This window comes from Phycodurus eques, chromosome 14 (genome assembly GCF_024500275.1).
Source record: "Phycodurus eques isolate BA_2022a chromosome 14, UOR_Pequ_1.1, whole genome shotgun sequence".
Lineage (NCBI taxonomy): Eukaryota > Metazoa > Chordata > Actinopteri > Syngnathiformes > Syngnathidae > Phycodurus > Phycodurus eques.
This window is the reverse complement of record NC_084538.1, coordinates 4,638,815-4,653,003: the sequence shown is the minus strand read 5'-3', so window position 1 is coordinate 4,653,003 and position 14,189 is coordinate 4,638,815. Positions and strand designations below refer to the sequence as shown.

At 44.0% G+C, this 14,189-nt stretch overlaps 1 protein-coding gene across 1 annotated transcript; it reads right to left on the bottom strand.

Annotated features, from left to right (window-relative positions):
* Positions 1-1,209: 1,209 nt before the first annotated feature.
* On the bottom strand, positions 1,210-13,586 carry sav1 (salvador family WW domain containing protein 1). Its single transcript, XM_061696406.1, has 5 exons — positions 13,356-13,586; positions 12,458-12,931; positions 6,176-6,446; positions 5,432-5,590; positions 1,210-3,111 (listed from the first exon to the last, which is right to left on the bottom strand). The coding sequence occupies exons 1-5, from the start codon at positions 13,447-13,449 to the stop codon at positions 2,904-2,906; spliced, it is 1,206 nt and encodes a 401-aa protein (XP_061552390.1). The 5' UTR covers positions 13,450-13,586; the 3' UTR covers positions 1,210-2,903.
* Positions 13,587-14,189: the final 603 nt, after the last annotated feature.

Genomic DNA, 14,189 nt, shown 5'->3' with positions numbered 1-14,189 from the left:
AATTGTATAGCCTACATGTCACATTATTTTAATATATTGGTCTCTCATATTGGTTTATTTTTCATTTGTCATATTTCTTAATTTCTCAAAAATAAATGTTTTTTTTCCCCCCTTAAAAAAAAAAAAAAAAAAAACTGCACAGGATTTCCATAAAGGTTCTTTACAATTGAACAATTGAATTAATATAAAAGCAGATGTATAGAAAGAATAGACCTAGTTTTTGTTGTTGTAAAGAGACTTTGTGGACACACTGTACAGGATCTAGCGAGCCAAAATATGACAAACTGCCACAAACTACAACAACAACAATAAACATTTCAAATATAAAATTCTTGCATTTGCTCTCATGAAGCCCAGGTGTACCTGATGTTTTATCTGGTGAGGGGATTTACAAACTATATAACTCATTGTCCGCATGGCGTGGATGTTTTGTAATGTGTGTCGTCAAGATCAAGTTTGAAACAGAAAAAAGAGCTACGAGTGATTTTTTGTGAAATGTGTTTTTTTTGTTTTTTGAAAATAACACGCCTGACGCGACATCCCACAGTGTGGGCGCGTCGCCATGCAGACGTGGCGGGCGGTGACCATTGTTGTGTCGGGTGGGCGTGTCGCGTGACTTTGGCGCGGAGGTGGTGGTTGTTTTTGGGAAAGGATCCTCATTCCGCAACTTTCTGTCTTTGTATTGACGCACGTTTATTTGGCTTAAGGCGACTGTTCACGTCCCCGTTTTGCATCTGCAGCACTGTCATGCACATTTATTACGGACTTCACGCCTCCAGCGGTTGACTATTTAAAGCAGGGCTGGGGAACCTGCGGCACATCGGCCATAATCCGTGTAGTCTGTCTGTCTAGTGTAGAGGTGGGACAAACTCTCGGAGTGGTCTGTCTTTGAAAGACTCCTGGAAATGGCCTAATTGAACGCAAATTATCTGCTTCAAACCAAAATGGCAGACTTCCAGTGTTTGTTTTGTTTTTTTCCACACAGTCTACTCATGACAGACAAGTCTACCAAATTTCACATTGCTAAGGGAAACTAATTTTGGGGGCCAGATTTTCTCAAGGTCTTTCCCAAGTCAAAACATCCACTTCAAACCAAAATGGCAGACTTCCTGTCTTTTCAGACTTAGCTTCTTGAGATTTTTTTGCGCGAGTCTACTCATGATAGACATGCCTACTCAATTTCACATTGCTCAGGTTCCCCCCCCCCCCACCGCTGATTTAAAGGCTCCGCAGTCTTCCACGGTGTTCGCGTCGTCAGCATGGAAGGCTTTCATCACCGTGTGTCGCAAAGTAGCATTTCGCCATCATCGTGTTGCCCTCAAAGCACCTTTTCATGACTTTCATGTTCGTCCGTTTAAATATTAAAATATTATAAACTCACGGGAGACTCCAGGGTTGTGTGCTGTGTGACTCGGGATGCGAGCGCGAAAACAAGAGCAGCAGCACGGTAGAAAGCAGACATGAGGTTTTATTACACCAGGTTGTACATAACCTGCAGCTTGACTCCGTTTGGGCTCCACCTCGTTGTTATTGTAGTGTATTTTGTGGCAAAACGCACAAAATGGAGACCGTTCTGAGTTACAAACATCCTTTCGACACGTTCTCTCGTGGGTGTATCAGGAAACCGTACGAAACGTTAAGCCTTGTTAATACGAGCGGTGACCCAGCTGGGTCACCACAATGTAAAACCATCACAAGCCAATACTAAGGTCAGTTCAAACTATTGATCGTCTTTTGACACAAAACTCGATGAGACGTTATCAAAACTGAAGTAAAAGATTTGATTTTTGGCCTGATTTGAGCTCTCTCGCAATGTTACTAACGCGTATAGTTTCAACGCAAGCTAAAACATATTGGATTTGTGGTGATGAAGCCAATGTACTGGTCCAGCTCTCAATAAATTAGAATAAATGTGAAATAATTTCAGTAGTTTGATTCAAAAAGTGGAAACTCAATTATATAGATGAGGAAAATGGGTCAATTCACACCTAATTTCTATTTTATATTCTAATTCCTTGAGATGGTGAATTTGGGGTTTTTGGGAGCTTAAAGCAACAATCACCAAAATTATGGAAATAAATATAATCATGAAATATTTCCCCCTGTGTGTAGTGAACCTTTTGAGTTTCACTTTTTTTGAATTGAACTGCTGAAATAAAGCTTTACACTATATTCTAATTTATTGAAACTACTTTTCCATTAACTACTAATTACAGCTCGTTTCCTTTTCGTACAAAATCCTACTAAATCCCCATAGGAACGGGCGGAACCTGCATACACATTTTTAGATATAATAATAATATATTAAAATATGATATTTCAAAATTTCCTGCTGGTAGCAAAGTGTCCTATTCAACCAGCAACATATGGCTTTGAGACATTTCGGAATATCGTAAAAATAATAATAATTAAAAAAAAAGATAACAGGCGTAACAGAGTCTTGACAAAAGACAAAAAATAACTTTAACAAAAACTTTAAAGTCTTTTACATGAAAGTGTTTCCAAAAGTTCCAGTAGCTTATCTTTCCGAGGTGATGCTTATCTTTAATTAAATAAAGATGCGTTCCTTATCGACACTTAAATATCGCCCGTGTTTTGGTGGATTGTCTTTATAAAATGTTTTAAACTGCACAAAGGGCCAAGAATCCGAAGAAGCTGCCCGTCTTCCTCCACGTCGGCGTTTTGGTTCACCGTTTAAAAAGGCACAACATTGTTTTGCCAGTCCTGCCACATCATAGCTTCTTCATCGGAGTGTTTCCAGAAGTGTATTTAAAAAAAATAATAATAATAAAATAAAAAATTATATATATATATATATATATATATATATATATATATATAGTTTCTATATAGTTGATATATTTTGATGAAAAAGCAAAGGCACACAGGGCGGAGCGTTTTGGTCACATGAAGCTGTTGCCGGGGGGCTGCTGGGCGTACCACTGCTGCCGCTGTTTGCGCGCCTCCACCTCGGAGAGCAGCGCCTGGCGGTACGCCTCGTACGACTTGACGATGTGCTCCAGCTCCTTCATGAAGAGCAGCTTCAGCATGCCCTGGTACGTGTCCAGGTCGGCCAGCTGGAAGAGCTCCCACTTCAAGATGTGGTCGTACCTGGCGGGAGAGCTCGGTTCACGTGTGGCGTCGTGCGAGCGCGCCGGAGGACGTCCATTGTGTCGACATCTACTGACTAGCATCTACACCGGTCAAGGTTATAGAAAGGATTGCAAATACAGTGAACCCCTGCATACTCAAGGTTCGGCATTCACCAATTTGCAGATTTTGATTTTTTGCAACCGATCCTCTGTTATTCGCTCAACAACTTGTCAATTCAATGTTTTTGTGCTCAAGCCAATGCGATAAAAGTATTTCTTTGGCACCATCTATTTGAATCTCGGTGGTGTTGTTGTTAGGTTTAATTCATTGATGGTTTGAGAGTTTTGTTGGACATTTTTGTGCAAACTAAAAGTGAGTTTGGTTTTGCTTATCTCCCGACAAACTATTATTAGGCGGTGTGGTCTACTTAGCCATGACAATTTGCCTGTATCACCGAACGTTTATTAATGTAGTTAAATAGTACAAAGTGAGTTTTAATGACTTAATACCGTTTGTGTAAAGAGCAAAGGTGCATTTGTTTGTCCATGTCACACGAGTTTGTGCTAGGATGTTATGCTGGCTAATACTATTGATAAGCCTCATCTGATGGTGGTTTGTTTCTGTTGAATAATTCAACTACTGAATAGACGTTACGTTTATGTAACATGGGTTAATAAATGTGTAGATTCTAGATAGATGGTGTTGATGCTTTATGATCCTCCGTTTGAAGTGCTTTGCCGCCATGTTGTGGAAACTAATGCAATTACAAACCCCTTTTAAGGGGGCGCGTCAACAGTCAACCCAGATTTCCGCTATTGACAGCAGGGCTCGGTCCCTATCCTCCGCGAATAACAGGGGTTCACTGTACAAGTTCAGGACCGACTATAAAAATAGCACTAAAAGCGTTGACCTCCAGCAAGACACAAACAACAATGCTTGATTGTGGAACCTCCAACGTTGAACGCAAAGAAAAATGTCGTGACTGTGCCTCATTTCATGGACACTCCTGGACTAGAAATAAGGGGAAATATGCAAAAGTGACTTTTTAATTGCTTGTATACTTGTTTGGCGATATTCATCCACATCCAGCCCGTCGAGCATTTACATTATCAAGAGTCCTGTAACATTTGTTGCATTAATTAGCTGTTTTTACCAACAAGTGGTTAATTAAAATGTACACTAGTCACAAAAAGTGACTAGTGTACATTTTATTGGGATATTGGGACTTTGGGTGAAATTCCAGGATGAACCTCAAATGCACTATAATCTCTACAGTTTAACTTAATTTGACCTTCTCCCAACCTTTGAATGTTCAACTATCAACGTTTCAGTACTTTTTGTACTGCTTGCTGTTCTTTAACAAGAACCTGAGGGGCAGAATTCACAGCAGATGTTTGCTCCATGACAATTTGTCCACTTCTAAGCCTTTCTGTGACTCTTCCAGTCTCTCCGCATCTTTGTTGCAACCTGCTGATGACACTCGAGACACCTTAAGCAATTGTCACTGACGTCGCTCCGCTTCGAATTATCAAAGTGAGGGCAAACCGCAATGGCTGAGTCAATGACACCTGTCTAAGGCGGACAGGCCAATAAATGCAAGCTTTACAGTGACGCCTGTTCTTCCATGAGTGTTTATTTTTGTTCGGCTTTAAACTCCACACTGCATTGTTTTAATATTGCAAAAATGTGCTTGGAAGAACACGGCCCCATCTGCAGTTAAGTCAATGAACTGCCCCTGGTTACTATTCGGTTACCAAATTTGTTCCAGGCAATGTTTTTACATTCTAAACCGTCATCCAAGTATAAGAAAAATAACTGCTAAAACCAAATAAAGGTACTCTCACCTTTTTACCATCAATAATCAACTTGTACTGATCGCCATATCCTCTCAGAGAAAACACAAAACACATTTTCATCCTTACGATTATGATTTGCGAGATTAACAGAAGTCTCATGTGACCTGATGATGAAGGACGGTTTGAAATCAAAACTTTAGTTTGACTTGACAACATTGTAGTTGAACTACAAAATGTGACACTTCTTGGGAGTGTTCGACGTTGGAGGTTTGGCTGGTTTTGCGAGAGAACGGCACCCAAAAAAATAAAATAAAAAGTAAAAAAAAAAATAAAAACATTTTTAAAACATTTGTAAATTGTTTCTTAAAATGTCTGTTGCTGTTGTTACAGCAACAGACTATTTACAAGCACTCCAGCGCTTGTAAATAGTGGTCATGCGAGGAGAAAAAAAAACAACAACCTCGCTTTGTTACCAACTGTGATTAAGGTGTACGGTCATTTTAAGTCGATGGACCGGTGCCTGTGTAAAGGTAAATACTCACTTGAGGGGGGCACGGGCATAAACCTGCAGCCAATTGGGGATCTCGGCGGTGTGGTACGGGTTGGCCGGCACCAGCACCGGCTGGTTCCTCTCGGGGGGCTGCGCCTGATAGGTAATAGGTGGCGGCGGCAGAGGCGGTGGCTGGTCGTAGCGGGGCACGCTACAAGAACATGGATCAAAGTTAAGATGTTTTAGGAAAATATATCAAATTCTTTGAAAAGAAAACGTTTGACTGTGCCTGTGACATTTTTAAGACCTTACAATGACAGATTTCAAGGTTAAGTGTCATTCTGAAGGCCTTCATTTTAGAAAATCTAATTTCAGGCCCACAAACACGCTGTATCAAAGACCTCCGCCAAGGCCAGGCAGCCAGTGTGCATTTATTCTCTGGGGATCGAACCGATCGCAACTGAACTGTTCTGGTTGTCTTAGAAGATGTTTCGCTTCTCATCTGAGCAGACTTCATCAGTTCATACAACAAGGCTTAGTTAGGACTAACCAGCCTTAGGACTCAATAGCTAGTCCTAGTCCCAAATAGCGAGGGTCCACAGTACAGTATAATGCTGTACAGTGCTATTTTCCTTATTAAAATAGGATTTTTATTTTTTTGGTGGGGGGGAGCTGGACCATATTAATGGAATTTACATTAATGGTAATGGGGAAAGTTAATTTGAAATATGAGTGTTTTGAGTTCTGAATATGGAGATGGAACAAATTAAACTCTTAAGTCAAAGTAGCACTGTACCTGGGAGCGCAAGGGTGCCGATACTGCGCCCTCTTGTTGATGTGGTCCACGTAATAGACGCCAAACTCGGCCGACTCCACTTTCTCCCAGCCCGGCGGGAGCCCCTCACGCTCCAGCGGGTGGCTCCAGTGCGTGGTGTTGGTGTTGTGGTCGATGTAGTACTTCCTGCCACGGATGGTCCAGTCCACGGTCCAGCCGGTGGGGAGGGGCAGGTCCTCTGCTGTCAGGCTGGAGAGGTTCCCCAGCGACTTGGCCTGGATTCGACCGATGCCTGCGGGGAGGATGACAAATATTTCTCTCAGCAAAATGAGCAAACATTGACTGATTGAGGAGAGCTAGAGCGTGAGAGTAAAGGAGATTCTTGGGAGGGTTAAAAATCAAAATCAAAATTGGGAATGACCAGGAATATGAGGCACAATTTGTTCCTACTTATTGAACGTGTACTGAACTATGAACTTAAAACCAAGGTACCCACAAATTCATTGTTCGATTCTTGGCATACCGTTAATAAATAAATAAATAAACAAACAAACAAATAAAAATAGTTTCAGAAACGACACTAGAACAGCTGAACTTTATTCGGGGTTAAATAGCGGCACCGGCACATTAAATGCTGGCAGGTATGTGCTTATTCAAATTTGCAACAAGTGTGAATGTGATAATTAATTGATAATTAATTCTGAACACACACACACAGTCATAATCACCATCAATCATTTTCCGATGGAAAAATATTTCATTTTTTTCAATTGCGTTGTACAGGTTACAGGTCACATGAAATGGTGGAAAAAAGGTTTTGAACGGATTTATTTTATCACTCAAACTTGACATCGGAGCAGGGGTGTGAAGACTTTTTATAATCACCGTATTAGTTTATTTCAAATATTGTGAAGCCTTTGCAGCCTCTTTGCTTGGGGACATTAAAATTAAGACTGTTCTTGCTTGACGGCATGATTCAATGAATGTTATCGGAAACGTGGGCGTGTTGTTTCATGTGTGCGACTTGGAGCTTGAACAATAAAAACCCCTGAAGCAGACGTATTCATTGTGTGCGAATTATCTCAAGCAGACAGCTGTGCGACACACAATCGCACCCCCTGAAAAGAGTGTATGGGAGTCAAAATGGCGTTTAAAGTGAATCTGATACATTTTACAAGGCGGTGACAGTAAGTAGAGAGACAGAGAGAGACAGAGAGAGAGAGAGAGAGGGGTCACTGGAAGTTGGTGAGTGAAGAAGAATGCGAGAGCAGACCACAGAAATGTACTCCGCCTCCTCCGCAACAGACTCACCATCATCATCATCATCGTAGTGTGGGCCATTTCCTGCACTTTAGAAGGCCAAGTCCAAAGTAAATGTTTAGTTTTTGGTACAGTGAGCCCTCGCTTTTAGGGACCTGTCGCAAATAGTAGAGAGCCCTCCGTAATTTGTTTCTTGTAATTGCCTACAGGAATGGTTTAAACCCTTACAAATGCACCAAAAGTGCGAGGACGCTGGCGTTTAGGTCATTGCTTCACAATCCGTACAAATACCAATTGCTTCTGTGCTGTTAGTCATTTTATTACGTGAAATACACATAAACAAGTGACGATCTTTGTTCACTTACTGTACCTTACATTGAGCAGCTAGCTGCTAGCAGCTGATCACCTGTGAACTTCCGCCACTGCCAATAGTGATCCAGACCTTTCTCTGCATCATCTTGAGAAGTTTCTCCCCCTGCTTTCTCCAATGGAGCTGCATCTGGCTTTCAGGCCTCTAAGAATCTTTCATTGCGCTGCTGTTCGCTATCAGCCATTGCTATCAGCAATGCTAGATACTCCTCTGCTAACATGGCCCCTTAGAAAGAGCGGGGTGACTATTTTTTTATGTTCTACAGAAATATTTGTTGCGTTCGCAAATGACAATCTGCTTAGTGACGAGGGGTTCACTGCACTTGTAGTCAGATCTGTTCAGTGTAAATGATCCTGGACATCCCAAGCAGGGTCTTCTTACAGTCCCCTGATAAATTACCGAACTACAAAATATAGACAATAGTTATCAAGGTCTGAAATCGGCCTCCAAATGTTCCCAGTTCTTACTCCATGATCAAAAAAACAAACCAAAAACAAATCCTCCGCATTCACATCAATGTTTTTTAACACATTCACTGCCATTGACGGCTTTAGAAATCTAATATCCATGTTAATTGGGAAGGCTAGCGGTGAATGAGTTCAATCTGTCCATGTGGACGTACTTAGAGACTGTAAAGTACAAGACGGAGCAACAGGTGTGATTAAAACCTATAACCCCAGCAATGCATTTGCAAGCTTCAGACGTGGTGTCAGAGACTGGACAAAGAACATTCACTTACTGTTGCTATAGTTGGGTTCAGCGTGAAAGGCAAATGCAGACATTTTTTCCCACCACCTTATCTGAAAATCACCCCCCCCTCCCCCCTCTGGGATTAGCTTTATTTCTCCTGAAACCAAACAAGATTTGCAAACAATTTCTGCAACTTGCCACCTTAAATATATTTCTTGCCTTTGCAAGAAATATATTTTTTTGCCCTTTTGTGTGGAGAAGAAGGCCAATAGCAAAACACACAAATGTGCTGATGTGTACGTACCCTGGATGCCTTAAGAAGAGCACACAATCACATGTTTGTCATCTTCAGTAAGATAAAGAGCTCAAACACACAAGATGAAGCAAAGCGCGCTGTGTGGCTTCCCGAGAAGCCTCCGCCTGCATTCCTCTCACGCCTAATTAAGCGTGACGTGCGCCGGGAACCAGCGGCGCTGATGTGAAAAGACTTGATCATGCGGCCGGGGTCTATCTTGAAACACGGCCGTGCCAATTCACGCGCCACCTGTAGGGCCGTGGAAAACTGCCCAACGACCCATTTTGCGTCAATGCCGTTTAGACAGAAGGAAATTCCGTTTAAAGAGAGTTTTAAAGGGGCGACACAAAACTCAGTGTGTAAGGGGATAGTGGGAAGGCGAAAGCATGATTTCAATGAACCTCAATACTTCCACGTTCCACATATCATATTACAGCCTTATTCCATAATAAAAAAATAAATAACTCCCCACCAAATTCTACTCCTAATACCCCATAATGACAATGTTGAAAAACGTTTTGGGAGTTTTTTTTTTTTATTTGTTAAGTTTCTGCAGCTTAATCGGTAAATTTAATTGGACATGAATTTGGGAAGACACACTGTCTATATAAGGTCCCACGGTTGACAGTGCATGTCAGACCACAAACCAAGCATCAAGTCAACGAAATTGTCTGCAGACCTCCAAGACAGGATGTTAAGAGGTGCTGCAATAGACAAAACTGATTTTGAAATTCATTTTGGAATAAGTTTGACATGTAAAAAGTGAAGCACTCTGAATAATTACACGATGGACCCTTTAGGCCCGTCGCAAACCGAGCTATACGGCCGGAACTGTACATCCATCCATTTTCTGAGCCGCTTTTCCTCACTAGGGTCGCGGGAGTGCTGGAGCCTATCCCAGCTGTCATCGGGCAGGAGTCGGGGTACACCCTGAACTGGTTGCCAGCCAATCGCAGGGCACATACAAACAAACAACCATTCGCACTCACAGTCACACCTACGGGTAATTTAGAGACTCCAATAAATGCATGCTTTTGGGATGTGGGAGGAAACCGTAGTGCCCGGAGAAAACCCACGCAGGCACGGGGAGAACATGCAAACTCCCCACAGGCGGGGCCGGGGATTGAACCCAGGTCCTTACAACTGTGAGGCTGACGCTCTAACCAGTCGTCCACCGTGCCGCCTCGGAACTGTACAATCGTCCAAAATAATTACAGTCCACGAATCACACCCACACACCTGGCAATTGACCTTCGCACAAAAACCAACTCGCTGCAAGGTAAAAACTGCAACCCCAGCGTTCTTATCGGAAAGCAACATTTTGAGGCACCACATTCAGTTGTGCCCATTAGTGTATATACCCTGGCAGAATTTGTGAAATATTTGGAACTTTGAGGGAAAATATAACTAATAACTGAACAAATTATGTTCTATGTTTAGTTTTATGATGCGCCTAAGAGGCCAAAGATCACCATGGATCTAAAAATAAAGCACGGAAATTATGAAAAATAAGGGCCGCCATTAAGCTGCAGGTGGGTGCGTCCGCTGAAGGCGCTGGAGACAGCCCTTCACCTGTCAATCAAATTTGTTTGCTCGTACACTGTGTGCTCAAGTGTCTGCAGTCAACTACGGGCTGAATAATGTGCCACTGTGGTTATGGTTAATAAACAGTTAACTTTCCCATGTTTCTTATGTGGGGAGACCCACACACAAACACTCCAAGCGAGGCGCTGATGTTTTGGACGACCCCGCCGTGGTCAAACGAACTCCTTAGCTCGCACTGGTGAGTGGCTCTCTGCCACTCCACAAGTGCATAATGGCTAACAAGTACTACCGGAGCCGCTAGTAGCGGGCCACTTCGCAGTGGAGCCGTCTAAATCGCTGTCGCCTCGATGCTCAACCCGCACACGGGTCACCGCAACAGAGACACTAGACCAAATAACAAAACACTTCGGGTAAGATGCAGTTTTCGGGTTGTGGTCATAGCTTAAGGACTACCTGCACGATGTAGTGATGCTAGAAAAGGCTAAGGTATTATCACTAAGTAATTCCAATTTCCGGCGAACGGTCCAAGACGGCGCTTGTTACTTATATTGTGGGGGAGGGCCAACTCATGCGGTTCCCCGTTTTTTGGTCCTCAGTCGGAAAAGGGTGGCGTTCCCTCTCCAGGTCGGGGATGAGATCCTGCCCCAAGTGGAGGAGTTCAAGTATCTTGGGGTCTTGTTCACGAGTGAGGGAAGAATGGAACGGGAAATCGACAGGCGGATCCGTGCGGCGTCTGCAGTGATGTGGACTTTGTATCGGTCCATTGTGGTAAAGAAGGAGCTAAGCCGAAAGGCGAAGCTCTCTATTTACCGGTCGATCTATGTTCCTACCCTCACTTACGGTCACGAGCTGTGTGTCGTGACAGAAAGAACAAGATCAAGAACAAGCAGCCGAAATTAGTTTCCTCCGCAGGGTGTCCGGGCTCTCCCTTAGAGATAGGGTGAGAAGCTCGGTCATCCGGGGGGATCTCAGAGTAGAGCCGCTGCTCCTCCGCATCGAGAGGAGCCAACTAAAATGGCTGGGGCTTCTGATTTGGATGCCTCCCAGACGCCTCCCCGGTGAGGTGTTCCGGGCACGTCCCACCGGGAGGAGTCCCTGGGGACGATGCAGGACACGCTGGAGAGACTACTTCTTTCAGCTGGCCTGGGAATGCCTCGGGATCCCCTCAGAAGACCTGGAGGAAGTGGCTCGGGAGAGGGAAGTCTGGGCGTCCCGGCTAAAGCTACTGCGCCCGCGACCCGACCTCGGATAAGCGGTAGAAAATGGATGGATGGATGGATGAATATTTTTATAAAACGCCTTAAAAGTTATATTTATATTTTCCATTGAAAATGAAAACATGTTAAGATCACTCATGTTTTCTTTAACGGATGGTATACATCTTAAAAATTCTGCCAGTGTATGTAAACATACGGGCACAATTGCATGTTTTTTTACTGAACCACGAACAACGACACAGATTGCCATATAAAACGAGACAAAAGAGACGAAACTGGAGACAAAGGAAAAAGTGTGTATATTTGAGAAGCTGATGGCAACAATCGATCACCTCAATAAATGATTGTACTGGTGAATTTTGCTGCCAGAGACTCACCATGCTTCGCTTAGGTGCCAAAGGTACATATGAAATTGTAAACATAGTTAAATATTATTCATTCATTTTCCGTACCGCTCATCCTCACTGGTGTCACGGGGGTACTGGAGCTTATCCCAGCTGACTCTGCACCGGACTATTGCTATATTAGTCATTCAAACTGCTCTAAGTGCTAGAGGACTCTGCATCTTTTTGCACAATTGTCTCCGAAAAAAAATAAAAAAATAAAAATAAAAAATTGTACCTGCATTACCAGATAACTAGCAACCCTTTATTGCCCAGTGACAGTTTTTCTCAATGTCTTTATGTCTCAAAAGTGTTCTCTGTCAATTGACTGTCTGTTATCGTACTAGAGCGGCTCCAACTATCGGAGACAAATTCCTTGTGTGTTTTTTTTGGACATACTTGGCAAATAAAGATGATTCTGATTCTGATTAGACTGTCCCCGACCGCGTCGTTCGGTGTACAGTGGCCCTTAAACAGAGGCAGCCTCCTGCCTCCGATACTACCTGCGGAGGTGGAAAATAACAAAACACAGTTGGTGTTTACCTGAGGGGGGTCTGCTGGGTGTGGGGGGCGTGTGTTGCCGCTGCAGTCTTTGGAAGTTGTGTTCTCCGTGCTCATAGTAGCGGTAGTCGTCCGGGAAGCGTTCAGTCATCCTCCGGGGCTGCCGTCCGTCATAGTAGGAAGCCTCCTGGGGGTGGTAGTAGTATCTTCCGGCGTCCCCGTTCTCCGACACGGGGCCGCCGTCCGTCAAGAAGGACTGCAGCGAGCCGGCGTACTCGTGCGGCAGCTCGCCCAGGCTGCGCGGCAGGTACGGCGGCGCGGACAAGCGATGGCTCTCGCGGCGGGCCGCCTCATGCGGCGGAAGCGGTACAGGGGCGCGCAGGAAGCTCTTGCTGCGGGACACGGTTGGCTCCCGGCCGGGGGCCGCCGGGTAGGCGGAAGGCACCATGTCGGGCATCGGCACGTCGGCGCGGCGGGGGATGGTGGGGCCATGACGGATGAACGAGGGCATAAGATCTGGAGGGAGAAAAATGGGACGAAATGAAATAAATGGGACATAAGGAACAAAATGGGACACAATAGGGGACATTGAAACAAAATGTGACATTACGGGTCAAACTAAAACATTATGTGACAACAGATTATGATTGCCATTATCATATGACTTGAATTTTAGCTATAAATACTGACGACAATAGTATCGGAGAACTTTTGTGTTAACGCTCGGGTGCCAGGACAGCAGCTGGCTTGTTTAAAAGTTTTAAAGTGCGCTCAAACGTGGCCTAAGCTCAACACAATTTGACAAAAAAGGTGTGCCTAAATGTGCCCACATCCTCACTGTGACTTGCGGGGTTGTTATTGAGGTGCAAACGGCAGGAATTGTACTACATCATCGCTAGCAGGCTAGGCTAGGCTAACTATCCAGCAGCCTGTTGCTTACTTCTGAGGAGCGGCGACGTCTCCTTCTTCACATACTTCCCGTGGACCTCGGCCGGCTTCGACGACTCGCTTTTACTCTTCTTTCGCGAGAGCATAATAACTCCAGTGTGAGGGTGGGGGTGGGGGAGAGGACGTCAACAACGCGGCGCTGTCAAGCCCTCCGCTCGGCGGCCGCCCCGCTCTCCTCGTCGCCAAGCGCGGAGAGAGAGAGCATTTTGTACGGGGGAGGAGCGTTAGCCTAGCCGATGCTAAGTAAAAAGCAGAGCTGGCTGTCGGTTGTTTTTAAAAAAAAACAAAAAAAACAATTGTGCGCATGCGCAAACGCGTGCGGCATGCGGCCGCATGCGCACATGTAGTTATTAAGGAATTTCACCCATGGGCCCCAAATACATTACCAATACAATAACAACAACGGGTTGATGAAATGACGGTTTGAAAACGAACTTGCTAAAATTTTATTTTCTGAAAGTCTTCGGTCAAAAGTTAAATACATGAATTTCATTGATTTATGCAAATGTAATATGATACATGTAAACACGAACAAAGCCTAAACATAAGAAATTGTCATCTTTGGTGGTTCTTGAAGACATTGTAGACATTTAAAGTTCCCCGGGTTGTTACGGAAATTGACGTGTTAAGTGTCCTACTGCGAGGCGGCATACCAAACCCCTCATTGACAAATGGATTTTAAGGTCCCCTATTTAAACGTCCATAGAGTGACGAACATGGCCTTAATATGTGTCAATTTAATAAATAAATTATAAAAAAAACTGCTCGGCTTTGTCCAGAAAACACCCCTGTGACAGCGACTTCTGTTTGACCCAGTTTTGTAGCC